Source organism: Drosophila eugracilis, unplaced genomic scaffold (genome assembly GCF_018153835.1).
Source record: "Drosophila eugracilis isolate 14026-0451.02 unplaced genomic scaffold, ASM1815383v1 contig_367, whole genome shotgun sequence".
Lineage (NCBI taxonomy): Eukaryota > Metazoa > Arthropoda > Insecta > Diptera > Drosophilidae > Drosophila > Drosophila eugracilis.
Genome location: NW_024573224.1, coordinates 2,985,952 through 3,008,305, shown reverse-complemented (window position 1 = coordinate 3,008,305; position 22,354 = coordinate 2,985,952). Strand labels below are relative to the sequence as shown.

General features: G+C 38.7%; 1 protein-coding gene across 2 annotated transcripts in view; it reads right to left on the bottom strand.

Annotated features, from left to right (window-relative positions):
• The window catches only part of LOC108113722 (homeobox protein homothorax), a 107,178-nt gene extending 85,630 nt beyond the window's left edge, over positions 1-21,548 (bottom strand). For both annotated transcript variants that reach the window (XM_041818729.1, XM_041818727.1), the window contains exons 1-4: positions 20,077-21,548; positions 11,887-12,167; positions 9,570-9,711; positions 257-307 (exon numbers count right to left, since the gene is read on the bottom strand). In XM_041818729.1, the coding sequence (XP_041674663.1) occupies positions 257-307; positions 9,570-9,711; positions 11,887-12,167; positions 20,077-20,091 (489 nt within the window). In that variant the 5' untranslated portion in view covers positions 20,092-21,548. The remainder of the gene's footprint in view (positions 1-256; positions 308-9,569; positions 9,712-11,886; positions 12,168-20,076) is intronic.
• Between the last annotated feature and the right edge of the window lie 806 nt (positions 21,549-22,354).

Here is a 22,354-nt window from a genome sequence, read left to right as displayed (position 1 = left end):
TTTATTCTAAATAAAAGAAAATTATTCAATTGTCGTCGTTGTTTTGGGTCAAGGTGATACTACACATACACACACAAACACACACACACACACACTAACTTAAAGAGAATGAAAGAAAAAATAAAAAAAGAAATAGCCATGATCTTTGGCTTTGGCAACTTGCTGCCAAGAAGGAGGCTGTGGCAACTTTGTTGCCAGCTTTGGTTTCATGATTTTTGTTTTAGTTTTTTTTTTTTTTGGGATTTTTGTTACTTACCAGTGAGTCGACTTCGGGATCTGCGGTATAATAGGGTTTCTGTGATCTTATCTGCAAGGAAAAAAAAAGGAAAAAAGGACAATGGTTAGAGAGTGTTAAACATACTCAGAGAAAAGTGTTTCTAATTTAATTGCAAACTTATATTTCCCCCTCTCTATATTAGATACTAACAGCAGCTGTTCTAAAAGCCAACGACTCTTTTTTTGCCATTTTATGATGGCCTGGCCGTTGATAAGCTCATGCCAAACCAAAATATTGTACACATTATAAAACTACAACAGCAAACATAAGCAAATCGGTTCCACGGCAATGGCCTGGGCATGGGAAACGCAACATTTGTGCTCATCAGCTCATCAGCTCATCATCAGTACCATCGGGCACATCAGCCAGACCCAAAGCCAAAAACCCAGGCCAGACCAGACCAGAGACCCCGACGAAGAGGTGACGATGCGACTCGCTGTGACCATAAAAGAGATTCTCGCTTTTATAGCAATCCCGAACACACCGAGCTAGTCATATACATATATATATAAAAATAAACCACACACTTAGATAAAGATCACAAAGGCAATATCTGACTAGATAAAATGCCACACAGACTGACGGATCGACCGAACGAGAGAAGGTCATCAAAAAAAAAAAATAAAATGCTGTGCGAATTATTCGTAAATCTCTTGTCGAATTCAGAGCTGGTGGCTTGGTTTTTTGGTTTTTTTTGGTTTCTTGATTTTTTGGCTCTCACGGAACTGAGCCACAATAAATGGCCAAGACGAGGGGAGTCTTCTGGGGTCTTCTTTCTTAGATAAACAGATATCGCCGACACACACACCCGCTGCGATAACTTATATAACGGTCGATGGACCTGACCTTGTACAAAATGCGTACGAAAATGGGTTTTGTGGTTTTTTTTTGTGTGTGCAAAGTTGTTGTTAGATGACCGACCACCCAGCAATGTGCAACAAGGTTGCCCTGCCAGGCGGGGGGTCTAAAGAGAGGGTTGATTTTATGGTCTTAGGGATAGAAGGCATGACCCTGAAAGGAGTTAAGGGGATTACTGATCTTTGAATGTGATAGGAAGGTCTGCTGGCTAAGTAAGAGAACTTTGTTTTGGTATGGACTAAGGTCACACTTTTCGTGAATTGGATGCACTGCATGGTCACACTAAGCTTTCTGATGGTATTTTGACAAGTCTTAAGTTAAACTTTGGTCATCCCTGAGGCAGAATACCCACTTAGAACCTCTTCTACAGCTAGAACTACGATCTCCTGGCACTTTGGCCAACCCACACAGTCTCTAGTTCGAGTTGGAGTTCGAGTCCAGCGGTCCAAGGCAGTAACGGCAATTTGAAATCAACTGAGGCATGTGCAGCTAATAATTACACACTTTGCTCAGGGTGGAAGGCCAGGCGAGGCGAGGCGGGTGAGGCTTGTATCTAGATATGTGGGCACTTCCATGCCATTGTATGAGAAAAACGCCCCATTGTAAGAGTACCAAACACCATGCCACACAACACTCCATGCTCCATGCTGCCTACAATAATAACAAACACAAAGCACGGCCATTGAAGAGTCGCGATCGAAAAATGATGATGGTGGGGTAGGTAGGTAGATGCGGGGGGTTGGTGGCGTTGAGGCCAAGTTGCGTGTTGGGTATTTTGCAAAAGTTGTTGCCTGTTTGGCTTTTATGTTGCATTTTCAAATGCTGGTTGGCTGGATGTTGGGTGTTGCACACACACAGATACAGATACAAAAACAAAAACAAAAAAAAAGAAAAATGGGAACTTGCCAAACTGGTTTCGCTATGCAGGCTCGCGCTTTTGGCTTTAACTGATATGAAAAGCAGAAAGGCAGTCGGCCAAAGTAGAAGTGGCCGGGCTTATAATGCACGCACTTTGCCGGAGGTTGGCTTGATCTTTAAGAAACTTACATATAAGAAAAAGATGTATATAAAATGGCTGCCCCAAAACCTTAAGGTTCATCCTAATTGAAGTAAAAAAAAGAAAAGCGAAAGAGACGGAGACGGAGATGATTTTAAAAATATATAAATCATGCGGCCAACTACTAAAATGCACAGCATGAGACAAGTCTATAAATACACGAATGTTCAGCAGTTGGGGCGTGAAAATGAAATGGAAATGGGAATAAAAATGAATGTGATTTTCCTTCTACTCCTCGTGTATGCTTTTCCCAAAAAAAACAAAAAAAAACATGCCGCTGCTTGCGTGGGCGTCCCTGCAGCTGACAATTTTGTATTTATAGTTCAGTTTTATTTCGAATCTAAACTCAAATCGACTCATTGCGGAAATCGTCACGCGCCTCACCAATTCGGAACCTGAGAACTTAAATGCGAGCCTCGTAATCAGTTTCACATGAGCACCTCATAAATTTCTATTTCTGTTTTTTGTTCGCTTTTTGTTAGTTTTTTTTTATTTTTTGCGACAATGGGGACGGCAAAAGAAATCACTACTGTTTAGATACTACTATATACTGCTCTTCAAAGCGCCTTTTTTATGATGCCAATAAATGCAATTATACAACCGGCAAAAAGGTTTACAATGTCGCGTCTCCAAATCGCTGGCCTCAAAGATACAAAACGGGAAAATAAAATATTAAAAAAAAAATCGAAACTCAGTCCCCATCGTAGGTGTAGGTGGTCATAAATTTCCCGCGCTAGCGATTATACGAGGGGAATTTTGAAATCAGTACAATTTCAGCAACCACGTGCTATCATTCCCTGTCATAAAAAACTATATAAATATATATATTATAGGAAAGAGAGAGAGGTATAGAGAGAGGGGGAGGTAATCTTATGATTCAATCAAAAAGTTTTCTTAGACAATTATCAAAGAAAGCGAAAACTGAAAGAAAAACTAAATCTGTGTTCATAAAAAGACAGAAAATAAAAGCATTCATTCTAGGCAAACCGAACTATATACGTTTTATAATGCCAATACACACGGTTGGGCATGATTTTATGGCCAGGTCGGGGCGGTGTTTTGGCTTGGCTATAAAATCATTCCGAGCCAAGCGAGGAGATAGCCCCCGTACTAGGGACAATAGTACGGCTATTTTATACACATTTTTGTTGGTCTCTCTCCTACTCGGCCACAGGCACTTGAGTAATGTGGTGTTGGCCATAAAGTCGTCCCCCCACCCAATCCAGTCAGTCAGTGGTTTTTGAGACTACTAAGGCCTAGGTACTACTGGGCGGCCATAAAGCAATTTATGCACCGCCACACCAACGCCCCGGACACGGACGGACTTTTGGAATCAGAATCAGCGCACAGTAGCCAGGTTGTTGTCGTCGTCGTCTGCCTGTCGATCGCAATTGAGCCTCCGAGCCACTTGAGAAAACAGTGCAGTGATAACAGTGATAACGTAGTATCAAGAAAAAAAAGGGCTGGTAGAAGGAAAAAGATTCGCAAAAAGTACACAAAAAGTGGGAAAAGCCCAGCAAGTCATTGAGGCTATAAATGAGTTAGAAAGTGAGTTAGAAACCTGCCTAGAACCTAGAAGACCACCAAAGTTCAAAGTTCGAGTTGGAGCGAGTATGGTTTTTCCCTAGAGAATCCCGCCCTGTTATTAGTTGATCTAATTGCGGATTCAAAAGCCAGCGGGGTAGATGAAAAGCGAGGCGCCTAAATTGCAGCACGTAGCCGCATTATATTATTTTCATTTCCATGTTGCGTGCCACGGCGCCAGCCGCATGCGGGTTTTCCCTGCCCCTTTTTTTCCCCCCTCCAATCTTCTTTTTTCAACATTATAAACAAACAGAAAAGAGCAACAAAATATATATATTTTTGGGAAAGAGATAGGCAGGCGACTGGCGAGTGTCTGTGGCTATGTTATCAAGATTCTTGGGCCGAGTGGCCCGAAGGAAAAACCAACCAAAAATTAAACTAACAACCGAAGATGTAGATAGAATTCAGACCAGAAAGCTTTGAGACATAATATTATTTGCTGTTTTTCGTTTTGGGAAATGAAAATCTTGTAACCGCAGGAAAAACATAAGAAGAACTTTGTTCAGTCACTGCAAAATTGCAGTTACCTCAAAGCAGCGAAACGGATACTAAAACTCAACCCAACTCGAAACGAGACAAAACCATATCGGGTTTCTCACACCTACACAATGGGGGGGAAAATGGAACCACGCTTAGGTGCCTAAAAGCTTGCACAATAAACCAGAAAGCAGGGGCTAAGGTTTCAGGGGGTTAAGCTAAAGGGGGAGAAGTGATTTTCACAAAAAGCAAAATTGAATAAATATTAGCAAAGATCACAGAAACTATAACCATTTAAGTTACTATCTTTTCACCCCCTTTGAATTGTTTTTAAAGGCCGCCCTTGTACTATGCAACCCACTCATAAAAATAACAATAATTTCGTTGTAATACAAAACCAAAATCCAGCAGAGAGAACTTTATTTGCCTATGCGATGACGACGATGATGTTGGACTTGTTTAATGTCGTTGATTACTTTTTCCCCCGGCATCATCAGCAAACACAAATAGAACAAAAACAATAATAACCCAAAAACATTCTAGTTGTTGTTGTTGTTGTTATTTTTATCTATATCTTTATAATGGACTCACAATATCGGTAGTAAAACAGCCGCAATTGAGGTGACACAAGCAGAAAAGTAGAAACAAAACCAGAGTACAGAGACGACGACGACGTCGACCCCCACCCAGAACGACCAACACCACGTTTCTGTTTTTTTTTTTTTTTTATAACCTCATGTTGTATGGGTTATGATGGGGTCCCCGGGAGATACTCCACTTCAGATACTTTAGTTTATGACCCAAAAGTAAACTCACTCACTGGGCCAGCGCTACCGCTCGCTCAGCTAGCTAAACCAACATCTAACGCGTATTTTCCCTCTGTGTAGCAAGTAAACACACAGCAGACGAGTGCTGTGCAGCTCTCTGCAGGGCATAATGTTAATATTTGCATTGGCCAAGAGATTTTCTGGGCTGCCTCATACCTGAACTAGAGAGATAATTCTAATGTTGCCACTAAACATCCGGTCTTTAACTGATAATCTTGTAAATAGCAAGAAAATCTTTTAATAAAGACAGAGAGAGAGACAGACAGAGAGAGAGAGACTCTGTCTGAAATTATCATAGAAAGATGGTTGACAAGTTGGCCTGTCAATTGTGGGGACAATTTGTCATTTTACAGCTTTTGGCTTTTAATTGAGAACGTTTAGCAGACATCTCGTCTCGAGAGCCCAAGGCCCATAAATCATTTTGGGTTAGCTTCTATGAGAGAGAGCGTAAGGGGGTATAAGTTCTTTCCCCCATAAGTAACGCCACATAAATAAAAAGTCGCAGCGAAAGAGTGAAATATATTTCCCCAAGAACGAGATTCATTTTTCCATTTAGAAAAAGTAACAGGAAAAATGTTAATAAATTCATATTGATCTGATGTCTAGCTAGTAGTTTCGTTATCACTTTGTGGCTCTATTTCTTTAATGGGTTAACACACATATTATGTATCTAGCAGATACACAGATTCTATACCCTATACCCTCCTTCTCTCCTGGCATATATAGAGCTGTTAAAAAGGGTCAAACTACAGAACAAATATTGAAAGTCAGCAGCAGCAGCAGCAGCGGCAGCTCGAAAATGTTGCCATAATCCAAACACAAACTGAGTGAAAGAGAGATGGTCATAGGGCATAGTGTAAAAGAGAGAGAGAGAGAGAGAGCTATACATGGCTGGCAGTTAACTAAATAATCACATTTAAAAGGCGCCAAGTGGTTCCATAAACAAATATTTGAGGGAATTTGGAACGCATCTCGTCTGCTGGCTGCTAATGGATTGTGGCTCGTATGCAACTGTTAAGTAAATAATCTTGGAAAATCCACCCTGCGTTCGATAACCCACCCAACCCCCTTCTTCCTCTCCTTGGAAACTTTTCTTAGGTCTGTGCCAAATCAATTCACGCTGTGCAATTGCGGCAATCAAAATCAACATCAACCACAGATGCAACGCAATTTCCAAACTATTAAAACTCCCCTTGATTTTTGTTCTTTTTTTTTGGGTTTCCTTTTTTTGGAAACAGTTGCGTCTGCGCAGTTTTGCTCATTTCGCAGTTTGGCTAACGAAATTAAAATATAAAAAAGGCAAGAATAAAAAATAAAAAAAAATAACAGAGGGATTCCTTTGTTCTGGCTAAGAAATTCAAAACCCTCTAAGGGTTGCGATCGCACAAAAACTAAAAAAAAAAAGAACAATGCTTTGATAATAAGGCTAGAAAGAGGGAGGTAGAGGCTCACCGAGTGAGCGAGAGAGGGAGATTAAAAAGGTACCAAATTCCAAATAAAAAGGTAAAGGTTTCTGTATATTCTCTTTTTTTTTTATCATTAAAAGAACAAAACAGAGGAGAGTCGAAGAGCAGGGAATATTGCACAAAAGAGATTAAGTTCCTTTTTCTTTCTTTTTCTTTTTTTGGTTTTCTTGGACCCCGAGAAACGGAGAAACGCAAATGCGTAGAGGAGAAAGGAGAATTGGGACGACGAGCTGAGATATCTCTCCTACAGAGATCCCTCGGCAAAGTGAACATTCCAATGATCACAGCCGTCCGTGCTCCTGCTGACAATACAAAACCAAATGCTAAGCGTAACCTTTCATACCTGATTATGAACTTCTCCTTCTCCTCCTCCTCCTCCTTCTTCTTCTTGTTCGTTTCGGTTGAAATCAGAAAATGCAATTTACGAAACAAAAAAAATCAGGGAAATGGTATGAGAAAAAGGTAAGCCAAGGTAAATTGCCTTTTGTAGGGAAAACCCAACCAAAGGGACATACTAATGCAGCCAAAGAGAGAGAGAGAAAAACCCAAAACATTGATTGGCATTAGAAGGGCGGCTTAACCTGTTCGGTTACGGTTACCTGCTTTTTCTTCTTAACATTTTCCTGGTCAGTTTTGAAATGTTGTGACAGTTGTTAGGCAGCCAGACAAATGTCAAGGACAGACAGCTAAAGGCACTTCATTAATCATCAACCAGATTTAACCCCCCTAACCCCATACCCCCTGCACTACCCTGCAACACAAATCAACTCATCGCATGTCCAAACTATTAGCGAAAATGTCAAGAAACGAGATGATATTCATTAAAGGAGATTACTTCGAAATGAAAATGCATATAAAATGATTTGCTTTTGTCTCACTTTTCGTTGGCTGCGGCAACAAAGAAGAAACGATCAGACAACGAACTTTTCCCGTTGAGAGATTTTATTTTTATATTTACTTAATTTTTCTTATATTTTTTGTCTTTATTTTTTGTTCCTCATTTGCTGGTTTTTAAAGAGAAATTATAAAGCGTTTCCTTAGCTGCATCATTAGCAGCGCCAACACCAAAAGTAGCCTAACTATGTATGGCCCCGTCATCCAGAGCAGAGATATATATCAGAAAGAGGGGCATATCTGAGGAATGAGTCTCTCTGAATCTGAATATAAGGAAAACATCAACCTAAAGCTGCTGGCGTTGGCGTGGTGGCGCAGTTTTACGCAGTTCCTTAGTCCAAATTAAAGTGAATATATATATATATATAGCATAGCGGGAGAGTGCCAACGAAGAGATATATCTATGCAATCTATCTATATAAAATGCATCGGCATCAGCATCATCATCATCATGATCAGTAGAAACAGCAGCAGCAACCACAACTACAACGAGTAAAAAAGTGCCAATGTGCTGTATTTTTAGCCTTATTTCTTCTGGGGCGACGATCTTTTCTCCTCCGGCTGCTCGTTTGTTAAAATTCGATGGGCGAATGACATTTTTGAGTTATTTTTGTCAGTCCGACAACGACGACGAAAAACAAACCAAGAACTCAGCCAAAAAGCTGCCTGCATATACTGAACGGAACGAACTGACTGACTCAATTCGAGAAGAAGAGAAGATACAGCAAGGCGAGGCAAGTTGAAAACCAAATGCAAGCGACAACTTAGTTGTTGACGTTCCGTTCGTTGAATGATCAACAAATGTCAGCCGAAAGATGCGATCATTGAAGATCGTTTTCGAAGATACTTTAACTTTGAGTCTTTGGATTTTTTGTAACTATATAATATTTATGTATAAACTAACCCCAAGTTTCTTATGTACTTCCACATTTTCCCATCATTTTATTATATTTTTATGATCTCTCAACTTCCGTCCCCTAATTAGCTTGAAGGCGTTGCCATCTCCAACTTTTATGTGACATTTCATTGACAATCTGACAAAAGTCTATCAAAATCTCACCCAGCCAAAGACCGACCACGAATGATCTTGATAAATGTGACTCGACTCTGAGTTGGTGTTGCTGTTTTATGTTGTTCTTGTGGCTGCTTCTCGTTTTATTGCCCATAGCAGGGGCCTGTCAAAATTCCAAATGGACCATAAATAAGAACATCATTTTTATAATATTCAACCGGGGGCGTCGCTTGTTTGCTGTTTGCTGTTTGTTGTTTGTTGTTTGTTGTTTGCCAAAAAAAAAGTGTCACAAGAATGGAGTCATAAGTTGTTCTTCTTCTGGGTGTCTACTGTTTCTCAAATGCGATCTTCACTGACTCATAAAAATAGGCTGGAGGGCAGGATGTGGAGCAGCAGCAGCAGCAGCAGCCGCAACAGCAACAGCTACTTGCAACATTATAATTTGTATGTTAAAACATCGTAAATTATCGAAATGACAGTGTGTGGCAGAGTATCTTTGGTATGGTTTTATGAACTCTAAAAAGGGGGCGCTAAAGAAGGCGTGGATGTGGCAAGAAGGAGAAGAAGGAGTAAGATCATGAGGAAGTGTCAAGTGTGGGCAGCGCCATTCTGGAGTCACATCGCATATTTCTGACATATGGCATCAAGACATTGTTGATCTTGTCAACCAGAAGGAGGGGGAGGAAGAAGATGTTGCTCTTTGCCAGCGGGGACTGTAATTAAGTGCAGGCTGCTGGCTGGTCCGCTCATTTGAGATGAAGAACCGAAGAATCGATCCTCAACGATCCTCGGGGCAATGTAATCCGATCATTTAGCGGCTTGCTTCGTTAAGTTCGTGTGCCGCGATTTTGCTGCTGTCGTTGCTTCTCTGCCACTGCCACTGCTGTTGTTGTTGTTGTTTTTATTATTTTTATTTATATTTATTTAGTGGCCACATGTGGGCCATATGTGTTCCCATCTTAAGCCATTGCCAGGCCATCCCAGGCCAGGCCATGCCATGCCATGCTATACCCCCAACCCCAACCCCAAACCTTAGTCTTCTTCTCACTCAAAAAGCAAAAATCGTCTCCAATTACCGAATTGGAAACGAAACGAAAGCTGTGGCCATTATTCTTACCTGTTTACTGAACATTGCAATATCCTCGTTGAACGATTCCGACGAACAGACATCGCCACCTTGCACCCCGGGCTCCCTCGGCGTACATGTGGCCAATTCGCACTTCTCAAAGATCAGCGCCAAGAGCGGGAATAGCGGATGTCTGTGAAATGAAATAAAAAAATATAATAAATAAATAAATAAATAAAACATTAGTTGGTTAAGTTAAAGGACATTTCCTGCCTGCCTTTGCTACAATATGCTAATTACCAGCTGGCATTCCCCGATCTTTATCTTTTTTTTATATCGTTTTTGGTGTTGGCAAATAAAAATCATGATACTAGTGTTAAAAGAGCATTTGTGGGTTAAGTTAGCTTTGGTAAACTAGTTAACTTAAGATCTCTTAATCATAACTTTAACTATTTTTAAGTTTAAATTTACTAAAAAGAAACCCAAAACCCTAAAACCCTGACGAAGGACACTTCCTGTCCAACGGAAATGCAAATGAGCAGCTGCCTTTTCTCCATCTGCAACTGTATTTGTTTCTATATCTGTTTCAGTATCTTAGCCTTTATACACACACTCACACACACACACACACACACTCTTACTACGACAGAAATAATCCCCCTCTTCATGCTGACGGATTAGTTCAACAACTCAACATGATTTGACCATTTTTTTTTTTTGTTCTCCACACTCGGAGGAGTTTGGTAGTTTTTCCCCTGACCAATTTCTCAATTTCTGTACAAATTGCACCTGAACAAAATTAGGCGGGACCCTTGACCAGAAAAAGAGAACCCATTAGATGGCTCAAACAAGGAAACCAGACCGAAAAGAGGGGGTGTCGACCTGCGCTTAACAAACTATTAATAAGAGACCGCCGAGTTGTAGTCAGCAGCCTTTTACAGTTGAGTGCGTTTTTCGGCCTGGGATCATCAGGAGCAGAAAAGGCTAAAAAATAAAACCGACTGACACTCATTTACGATGACCAGGCAGAAAAGAGCAGCTGAAGTTTGGCTGCCAAGAAGGTGTTAAGCAGCGAGCTCTTTTTCCCTTTGTCTTCCTCCTGCCTTTTCCACAATTTCAATTTGAATTTCAATAAAAAAAAAAGAAGGTGCCAAAAAAAAACGAAGGAGAAAAATAATACAAATAATAATCATAATGGCAGGTGCTCAATGAAGTCATAATCATCATCGACGTGTTTGAGCCGACACTCGAGACAGGGAGAGCGACAGGGACAATCATCAAACAGTCATCAAACATAAGTCATTCATGAAATTCCCTTTCAAACCAAATATTTGCACAAAAAAAATATGAGAAAATATGCAAAAGAAAAAGAGGAACCTCTTGTGGTGGCACTCAGACAGCTGGCAAAACAGTTGCAACACAAGAAAATTGCCAGGACACGCAATGACATAAAAACCCTAACAGATCGGGTTAGAAAAAGAAACTATAAACGGGGGAAAAAACAAAAAACCATCTCGAAGACATTAAAAGAAACCACAATTTTGGCAAATTAACACTCGAACCGCAGAGCCAGAAACTGCACCTCATTTTCAATGGTCGACTGGTTGACTGGGTTTCAGTTTTCGGTTTCGGTTTTTGGACTCCCTAATGCCTAAGCACGTTCATGTTCCGTGTCCGTCACTAAACACCTGACACACCCCCAAGATAGAATTGGAAAACGGACATTTTTGTTACGATTCGCTCGAGCCGCCAAAGGCAAACCCATAATTTTGTATTTTGCTCAAAAGGCAAGAGGATCACGCCCCTTTCTTTGCCACTCTCTCTCTCTGTATATCTCCCTCTGTTTCTGTCTTTAAAAAAAAGGATCATTTTTTTAGAGTTACGCGTGCTTTGAAGGTGAAAACAGGTGGCAAATTGGGTTGGATCAATGGGGGCATGCCAAAAATTATAAATCGATAAAGGGCAAGGGTATTGGCAAGGGTTTTCAGATTGATTGAAAAATGTTTAGCTGGGAGTTGTTGATCTTTTAAAACGATTAATTATGATTTATAATTTAGAATTTAATGAATATTTTTCCTTTTTTTTAATCTATATTATTCACCCAACTTGAATGATCTTCAAATGGCTAGAAATCTGAACTATTTTTCTGTTTTTAATCAATAACAAACTTGACAGCTAGTTTCATGGAATCCATTTCCCACATTTCTCATTCATTAGTTGGGGCCCTAATCTCTGTAACTAAGCTAAATTTGACAAACAACACAAGATCATCTTGGGTCATTGGAACAGAGTTTCCACCTCACTCAAAACTGAGACTTTTCCATTTTTGCCATATAACATACTAGCACTATATATACTATATACTCACTCATAAATCGCATCCTTATCACGTTTGTGTACTTCGGGTATTGCGCCCATTAGGTGATTACCGACCGGCGATACATGACTAGGTGTTCCATGACCCCCGGCACCCGAATGGTAGCCGTGCATGCCCACTGTGGCCGCCGCCGCCGCTGCGTGCGTCATGTGCGGAGAGTGGTGCGAGGGTAGGCCCTGCAGTCCGGGCGGCCGGTGTCCGGCGTGTGGATCATACATGGCCGCTGCGGCGGCACCGGAGTCCATGCCGTAGCCGTGTAGGCCATCGTCATACTAAAAAATATTGAAAATTTAAAGAAAAATTTAGTTAAGTTTTTTAGTTAGAGGGTTTACTGAAAGGGTTTGCTCTTAGGCAGAGCTTAGAGATCCTGAGAGTGTTGTTTCCCATTTTTATCTTTTCTTTTTTACTTCTTTTAATCGCCTTCTTAACTAACCATTTCTTTCTCTAAGTGCAGCCAAATTAGCGGCAACATGAAATCTTTTTTAAGCACACAAAAATTTAAATAAATTTTCTAAATTGAAGACTCTTAGCCAGCACAAAAAAAAAGAAGAACAAAAAAACATACAACTGACGACCTTGTGATTACTTTGCCGCTGCTTCGACATTATATAGATATATATATCTGTATATATAGCTATGACTTGTTACCTTACTTTTGTCTTTCAACGCTTTTTGCATATTAATTAAGCGCCAAAAGCAGCAAACAATTTTGAATATTATCAGTTAATCTGTCCAGGCATTTTTTCACTTTTCTGATTTCAGTTTTGAGTTTTAGTTTTGTTTTTTGTTTTTGGTTCTCTAAAAGTTGTACAACATTTTGTGAAGCCGAGCAATTGCAAACAGGTTTGTGTGCAACAAAAATAATAATAACACCAAAAATGATTTTTCTTTGCTTTTTTTTGGTCTCCTCTTCCTCTTTTTTTCCCCCCCAACAAAAGTTCAGCTCGCTGTGTGTGAGATTTTTATCATTTGTACTCAAGTGGCGTCGCCTGCCTGGAGAGATACACTTCTCCTTCTCGCTTCACACTGCATAATTTGAGGCAACACGAAGAAGAAGGAGAAGTTGACAAAAAGATTTTTGTGCAGCGACAAGAGATGATGGTTGGTTGGTTGCCCCCCTCTTCCCACCTCTTGGAAAAACAAGTTGAGGTTGATTTTTTATCAGCCTGGAAAAATCTTTGACACTAAATGAGCAATTGACTTGCTGTTGAGTGAGAAAGAGAAGAGTTTGGAGTGTGCAAAAATTGTGGGGCGAAGAGGAAAATGTCAAGGATTTGCAGCTGTTAAGGAAGAAGCTACTATATCTTTGTATCTATATAAAAATATATATATATATATCTACAAAATAGTGCAATCTTTGAGGCAGCTGTTCTTGCAGGTGGCTTTAAGCTTCTGCAAAGACGATTGTCAACCTTTGAGGTTGGCAATCCTTGAGATACAAACCAGAGATTAGTTTAGTGAGACGGTCGTGCTGCCTCCGTTTCTTTTTCTTTCTTCTTCTTTTTGTGTGCACATGCATGAGATACAAACTCATAGATACCTACGACTAATACTACTACAAAAACCTAGCGTCTTGTCCGGGTTTTTAGTTTAGTTCGCTTTGGCTTGGCGTTTTTCGGTTTTTCGCGCTGGTTCGTTCAGTTCATGGCTGTTAAACTATAAAGTTGTTATGCTAATTTTAGTGTTGGTGGCAGCAACTCTTTTTTTTTTTTCATTTTATTTTTCTACTCCTTACCGCCCGTTTCGATTTCTTTGGGCGTTCGTTTGGCTGGGTTCGTTTAGAAATGAGGAAATTGTGGGGCAGCAACAAAGAGATCTTGAAAATTACCACAATTTGTACTTGTACATAAGTAATGTGGGAATTTGAGTCGCCACAGCCAAGCAGATGAAGAAGAACAAGAGGAGCTCAACATACAACAACAACAACAAAAACACAATGAAGAGTAAAAATCGAACAGGCAAATACACTTAAGTTTTCTCTGTTTTTGTTACCCGAACCACCATTTGGGCCAACTTTGATTGATGATCTCTGAACGTTTTTGGGTCTATCTCTCTATCTCTTTCTCTCTCTTCCGCTGTCCCTGTATTATTTTTCAGCATTTTTCTCTCTGTTATTTAGTGACCAAGCCATTGACCTTGTTGAATGGAAAAGCTCTTGGCCAAGCGGATCAATATAAGCCAAAGCCAAAAACAAACCACCAGCAACCACCAAAACAGTCGAGGCCCATGGTCTGATTTTGACAAGTTCAGCGTCGAAAATCCTTCAAAAATTTATGACGACCCTTTCACCCCCGCCAAAACATCAGCTAGTGGGTGCGGTGGGTGGCGGTGCTCAAAACTGTCAGTGACAGGCGCTGAAGGAGCTACGATTTTGTTTTTATTTTCATAGCAGGGAGTTTTCCTGCGTTTTTCCCGCTACTCTTGTGTCCCACTTGCTGTTTGTCGCTGTCTCTCTGTATGTTTGTGTGTGTTTTTGGTATGTTTTTGCCGTGTTTGAGCCACATTAAGTCATTGCTAAAAGCCAGCCTACCAGCCTACCAGCTAACTAAAACAGCAACAACTCAATTGAACTCTTCAGGCACAGCTTTAATATTCAGATTTCTGGTTAAGTTTTGTAGTTTAACTAGGGCTTAACTAGAATTGCAGGAAGTTTTCTGGGTTTTAGTTTGTTAAAGAAGTTTGTTTGTTAAGGTGAAATCAATATTAAGCAGCTATGAATGAGGGAAATACAAAGTTTACCTACTCTTAAAGCAGATCTAAGGTTCTATTCCTCTGTAAAATGTTAAGTTTTAGCTTGTAGTTAGTTCCAAACTTCGTTTATTTGCTAAAAAATAGCTTAAATTTGAAGTCAGGTAACTTTTAAACTTTAAACTTAGCACTCAAAAAACCTGCGTGAACTTGAAACTATTGCAAAAGCTGCCTTTCCACCAAAAACCCATGGAAGAGAGGAACCGGAAATAGCCGCACAGCAAGGACACATTTTAGCCCGACTAGTAAGGGGTTTACCCCCTTTGTGGGTGGGTTTTATCTAGCGGCGCCTAAAACTGACCAAAAACCCGATGCCAACGGCAGAAGAGTTATGAGTGCAAAAATGCAGCCAGACCAGAAAATGCGAGACAGCGATAGAAATGGTTCTATGTGTGTTTGAGAGTGTTCTAACTTTTTGGCCAAAATGGTGACAATGGCCGCCATTATACCTAGTCATATGGCCATCATATAGACCACCCACTTTCCCCGGCCATAAGCCAGTCAATATGTTTATCGATTTCTGCCCTGCCGCTGCCCCTTCAACACTTTTGCTTTTCTGATGTTTTCTATTTATTGGATTTTTAGTATTTTTGTGGTGTTTTTTTTGTGGATTTTTTTGTGTGTTTTTTTGTCTTTTTTTGTGTTTTTTTGTTTTTTTTTTTTGGTTTTTTCTTACCCCTTAAAAAAGAATTAAATAAAAAACCTTCTTAATTGCGCTGGCGCGGTCGAAGGCCTAATCAAAATTAATTGTTTTTCATGTTGTATTTGAATTTCTTTCCCTTTCTCCATCTCTCTCTCCCTCTCTCTCTCTCTGTCTCTATAATTCTTTCCCTTTTCTACTGAGTCTTTGACTTGGCTTAATTAGCAGACGAGCCGCTGTTGTAGGTGTGTCCCTCTGGCACGCCTCCTTCCCCCGATGAGCAAAGTCACGCCTAGCTTTTTCTTTATATTTTTCTTATTTTTTTGGCCTCAAAAGTTTTATTTGGTGTTAGGCAATTAATTTTTGTTGCGTGCCCGAAGAGCGTTATTTTAATTTACAGTTGCAGCCAAAACTTCGAAATTATTAACTTTTATTAACTTTTTATTGGTTATAATAACAATATTATCGAAGGCAAACGAAAAACATCAAACGCTATGCCCGCGAAGGTTTGACATTACACCAAAATGTGCTTTTCACTTTTTAGTTAATTTATTTCTAAAAACAAAAATAAATATCGAAAATATATGCATAAATTTAAAGGCTAAAGAATTAGATGGTCGGTAGCTAAAAGTTGAAAAAAATATAATATAAATTGAAATGAATTCTTTGGCGTTTTAACATTTATCAAAAATCAACAACAAATGACGTCAGACCATGGCATTTATTAAATTAAAATGAGCCCCAAACTGGCAGACACAAAAAACTGGCAGATGATTAACAAAAAGCCAGCCAGCCAGCCAACACCAACAAAAATTTGTCCAAAAAGGTAAATTCAAATATTTGCGTTTTCAGAAAAGCAGAAAAAAAAAAGAAACAGAACATAAAAATATTGAATTGAAAATAAAACGAAAAGGAGAAGAAATTTAAAATAATATTTTTAGCTGGTTTTCTGGGAATTTAAATGGCCGCGAAAGCCAAGACAATTTAATGGTGAAAATTTAAGGAAAAATTTGGAAAAATATGCAGTAAAATGGAGAAATTAAACAAAGAATTTAATTTATTTTTAAAATATATATAAATGTTAAATGTTTTAATTAAAAAGCCAGGACTTGGCCAACTTTCCTAATAAAAACAAAGTCTCTTTTTCTTTGGAGTTTCTGGCCTTTTTAGCCAGCTCTTCTGCCCTTTTTTTGAGGCCAAAAGTTACTCAAAAATACGAAAATAAATTGCGTGCTGATGGCTCATTTAATTTAATGAGCGGCGTGCAACTTGTCTAAATGATTTTTCCTCAACTGGCATTTTTTCTTAGCTCTCTTCGAGGCCCCTATAAAGGCAGTTTCTGCTTCTCCTCTTCAGTAGGTAGTTGAATTTACCAAATAACAAGTCATTTTATTTTATTCGATGAATATTAGCGAAACACTTTGACTTAATGTTCAGGGGAAATCACAATAAAATTAAGAGAGAGAAACAAAAAAGATATTTAAAAAACTTTTAAGCTTAAATGCTAAAAGAAATGAAAACTATAATGAAAACACTTTCAACGGCAGCTAGCGGCGACCTCGTCAAACTCTTGGCAACTAAGTATAGTAAAGAAAAAAAAAAGAAAATACTACTCTATAGGCTATAGTAAAACAAAAGCAAAAACTATATAGCACCAGCAGGCACCGACCCAAGAATCAGGCACGCAATTTGATCATTAAACATGAAGCTCTTTAGCACACGAAAAACAACATCGGTTTGGAGATGGGCGAAGGCGAACTAGAGGCCCCATATAGAGACTTATACTGCCCCCCTCTTACTAACCACCCCCCTACCCCCTTGCAGAAATATGCATATGTAATTTGTTTATAAATATTCCTCTCAGCCTGACGCTTACTCGCTCCATTCTAGCCTTTGGCATGTGAAGCCTCTGCCTAGAGAATTCTCAACAAAAAAACCGAAAAGATATATCTGAAATCTTTAGATAGGAAGCACTCTCTTCTGCTTGGAGCTCTGAATGACTCATAAGAGGAGGCTGGCAAGACTGGAGAATTGCTCACTTAATTAGAAAAGAATTTGCAGCGAAGGTTTAAAAAGATTACAAATTCTGCAAGATGATAAGGCTGCTGCAGGGCGGGAAAAACAAAAGCTGACGCTGAATTTATTTTTAAAAACCCAAAAATTATTAGAAAGGAAATTCCCAGAATAAAATTATATTCTAAAGAAGTTATTTAAATTCTGAATCAGCTTAAATAATAAATAAGAAGACTTAAAAATGTTTTTTAGGATAATTTTTCTTTGATTTTTGGCTCTTATTTTCTGCTTTTTGAAAGTTTTTTCTGCCTAAATTAAATGAAAATTCTTTGTTAAATATTATAAAACATTTTCCAACTTATTTCTAATATATTTTCCCTTGAAAACTATATCTTTCTGCCTTCAACTAACCCAAACTGCCCACGTTTTCATTAACTTTTTTAAATGCTTTTTGGCCACTAAAGTAAACCACAGCGAAAACTGCGAACTGTGGCATTTTCCGCTGCTCCACTCTCCTTGATCTTTTCTATTTTGATTTTGTTTCTACAAAAAAAAAACGAGAAAAAAAGAGAAAAACACAAACAGAGAAACGAACTCGCCACACGTTAGACGAATTATATTTTATGCCACAAATTACGCTGCGGTTAACCTTTAAATTAAAATAACACCAAAACAATTTTTGTGCCGCATTTTGCAGGCGTTTGAAATGGCACACGAACTGAAAAAGATTTGCTGCAGTGGGGGGAAAACTGCAGCAGCTGCAATGCACATTTTTATACAAATTGCAATTGCATTTTGAATACGTTCCTTGCTGATTCTTACTCTCTCTCTTTCCTGCTCTCAGTCTCTGCACTTTTCGATGGCATAAAATAATCAAATTAAATTTATATATAAAAGAGAAGAGAAGAAGAGAAGAGAGAAAATTGCTTCCCGCCATTTTTCGCAAATTATAGCAGTGTAAAGTCATGGAAAATGGGTAAAATGGGAAAAATGGGTAAAAATAAAATTGTAAATAATAAAACCGCGAACTGAATGGATCGCTTTCGGGCCCGCTGGCAATGTGCAAAATGTGCAATAAAATTATATGCATCAAATGCACACACAAACAGGCAAACGGACGGACGGGCAGACAGACGACAGCCAGAATACCCCTATATATATATATATCTATCTGTACATCTGTATATATCTTCCACCGAGTTGAAAAATTCATTTGATGGAATTGAAATGGCGCGATTCGGGAAAAGAGCCGCAGGAGTATTACGAAAAAAGGGGGGGTTTTCGGCTGGGTATTAAACCACAAGCGTAAATTTATTCGGCCATATAAAACACACACCGCTGGCATTTTCCTTTGCTTTACTTTTTTAATACTCCCAAAGAGCAAGGCCCACCTTTTTGGTAACACACTTGCTAATTGGTAACACAAACAACCACTCTGAGAGAGACAAGTCTCTTTGCTACGTTTAACAAAAATCAAGTTCACTTGGCATGTTTATGATAATCAATTGATAAAGTCTAACTGCGATTTGGTAATAATATTATTTGAGAGAGGCTAAGAGGGCGGAGACTGACGGTCACCTGATTAGCATATAATTTATGATCCAGATGGATTATAAAAAAAAAAAAATTATTATTATTATGACTTTGCGGCGTTTAAACTGAAGGCGAGAATTTATGCCATATAAACGTGATGGAAAATGGTGGAAACATCGGGAGATCTACAGCGGGGGGCTCACTCTCTCTCTCTCTGGAGGTGAAGGTCCCGCATTCAATGTTTATATAACAACAAAAACAGCAACAACACTAAATCTAATAAATATTTATAGTGCGAAAAGTAAGTAGTCTTTGGTTAAGAGATGATAGTTCTTAAGCACGTGAACTAAATCAATTTTCTTGACCTTTGTTGGGGTTTCTTTTAGAGAAATAATATTTTTAAAAATTCTTAGGAATTATTAGAAATGATTTTTGACGTGTAAAAGCCAGAAAATATTTTAGTTTTTGTTAAACAAAATTGTTTTTAATTTTTGTTTTAACTTAAAAGATTTTTTCTTGGGTGAGAAAAGCTTTTAAGTCATTTCTAAAAGCATTTCTTTCACTTTTTTATACTAAACATCACTTTTCCTGAGTTCTTTTTGTAAAATAGATTTCCCAAATGAACTCAAAATAAAATGGTTGGCCTATAGATTCGGTTAATTATATAAACTTGTACGAGAAAATGACCCGCATAAATCAAAAGCGATTTCCTTCCTTCTCCAGCAAACTCAAACACAAACTCAAATTCTGGGTTTAAATTCATTTTGATAGGGCTCTATTAATAAATAAGAGCTGTATAGGCCATTGAATTGATTAAAATGGGTTAAATTAGGAGGGTTTTGTGGGTTGTATATAAGGAAATATAGAAAGTTATAGAGGAAAAAATTTTTGGAAGAAGGAAACTTAAGAAGGTAGAAAAGAAGTCCTGAATGGAGAAGAAAACTTAGAACTTCTTCATTTTCACTTTAGTGCCTAACCAACTATTTGATAGCTAAAAATCCAAAGAATTTTTAGTTTCTTAGTTTCTCTAATGATATAGAAACTATATAAAAACTGATCTACCTAATCTTTATAAACCAAAAACCTGCCGTCGGCCTTTTTAGACCTCTCAACTCTTTCCAAAAACACAAACTAAACTTCCTTCTTACTCAGCCGTCGCTACTTTTTCCTTTGGATAACAACACTCTCTAAAAGGATATATCCTTCTATAGGATATATAGATTATATAGTTTCATGATTTAACTTACCCTGGGCTGAGCCATTAATGCTCTGGGAGCGACGTCTAACCCGATTTGTGCCACTTTTTACAGTAGGAACAACAAATGGGGGCGCAACACACTGACCGACGTCCCACTTCCCGCCGCTGCTTCAACTGCTGCTGCTGCTGCTGCTGCTTGGCTCTTCGGGGAAGCTCTACTGTACTGGCTTTTGGCCCGTTTTGGAGTCCTTTTTCTTTGTCTTAGTTTTTGTAATTTGAATTTGTTTTTTATGTATTTTCGTTTTTTTTGCACTTTTTTACATTTATTTTGGAAGCTTCTGCTTTTTGAATGCTTTGCTTCTGGATTTTTGCTTTCCTTTCTTCTTATTTATTTCTTCTTCTTTTCTTTTAACACAGGCACATTTGTTTAGATTTTATGTATTATTATTACGTTTGTATACTTGTTGTATTGTTGCTGTTGCTGTTGTTGTTGTTACGCGCGCGTTAGTTGTTGTTTTTTAGAGCGGGAGATCTGTTTTTTTTCGAATGTTTCCTTTTTGTTTTTTTCTTTTTTGAGTTATAATAATTATTTACATAGAATTTGTTTGGTTTATAAAAATCGTATACAATTTGTTGTTAGTTGCCGTTGCAGTTGTTGTTGTTGTTGTTGTTCTTGGTATACTCGTGTATTGTTGTTGCTGCAACATCATTTGTTATTAAGTTGCATTTGTTGTTGTCATAAATCCATGGCGTTTTCCTCAAACTTCCTCTCTCTCTTTCTCTGTGGATTTCTTGTTTGCCTTTTCCTTGGTTTATGCAATTTTTTAAATATTTTTTTAGAATAGTAGTAGTTGTTGTGGTTGCTTTTTGTTGTTTGTTTTCTTTTTTTCGTATACTCTTTTTGCTTTTTTTTCGTATAATATGCGCACTATTTATCACAGCTGCTTCTACATACTACGTTACTAGAGATGAACAAATTATATTGTTAATAATAATCTATAGTATTTATTTTTGTGTTTTTGCGACGGCAATTTGCTGGTAGTTTTGGGGTTTGATTTGCTTGTTTGCGGGGGGATCGGCGGGATCCCCTCGTTTAAAGAAATTCCCTCCGCGGCCCTCGAATAATTGTTAATTATTTGGGCCTTTCGTGAAATGGTTAATTTTCCCAATCTTTTGGTATCAAAAAACACACAAGTATATTAATAACGTATAACTGTTGGCGCGAATGGAAAAACGCGCGCGATTTCCAAGTGTTTTTGTGGTTTTTTGTTTTTAATTAATTTGATTTTATTTCTTCTTATTAATATTTATTTGTTTGTGATTGATGGCAAAACGCGCGATTGGTAACGGCAATAATAATAATAATAATAATAATAATAATAATAAACTTCACCGACGGCAACGCTTTTTCGCTTTTCTTCTCTTTTCTTTTTTTTATGTTATTCGAACGCAACGCAACACAGACACACGTCGTACGCGGTTCGCAGTCAAAAATACACTGTGCGGATGAAAGATATTTCATCGAAAAACCAACCCGCCAATTAACGTTAACAGATGGACGTGTTTGTGGCCTAACATTGCTGTTAGCTAACATAGCAGAGAGCGGAGAGCAACAGTTCAACAGTAAACGCTATGAGAGTGAACAGTACAGCATGGTTGTCAATCATCAAGCTGCCCTGCTCGACCGCTCTCTCTGGTTCAGATGCAACAATTGTGCCATTAACTCGCTCATGGCCATAACTCAGCGAGTGCAAGCGAGAGGAATATATATATAAAACGAATATACGATATTGTTTATGCGCACGCTCCGGCGAATTGCGGGCGGTGGCGAGAGAGCGCAGGCGCTCTCACATCTTTGGGCGACGATGACTGATTTGTTGGTACGCCTCTTCTGTCATGCACACACTTGTCATTCACATGCATTTCACATATATATATATATATAGTCTCTCTCTCTCTGTTTCGCTTTTCGCCTCTTTTTGCGCAACGTTTCGCCGCGTTTGAAATTTATTTGGCTTTGGCCAAAAGGAGACGGCTTATGGGTTTTTCGCCTCTGCCGGCTTCGGCGTTGAAAATCAGCAAAAACCAATCCCATTTGTTATTTTCGCTTGAGTGAGTGGCAGTTGGCAGCTTGGCTCTCTTTCGCCGCACCTTTACTTTGCACACAGGTTGAAAAACGCACACACAGCTAGAGAGTGTGAGAGCGAGAGAGTGGGGGCGCTTTTCAGTTGTCCATCAGCTTTCGCTCACTTTTCGCTCTCTTTTGGCACACTCGTCTTTACACACGCAAACACACACACACTTGCATGCGAATAGGCAACGCCTTC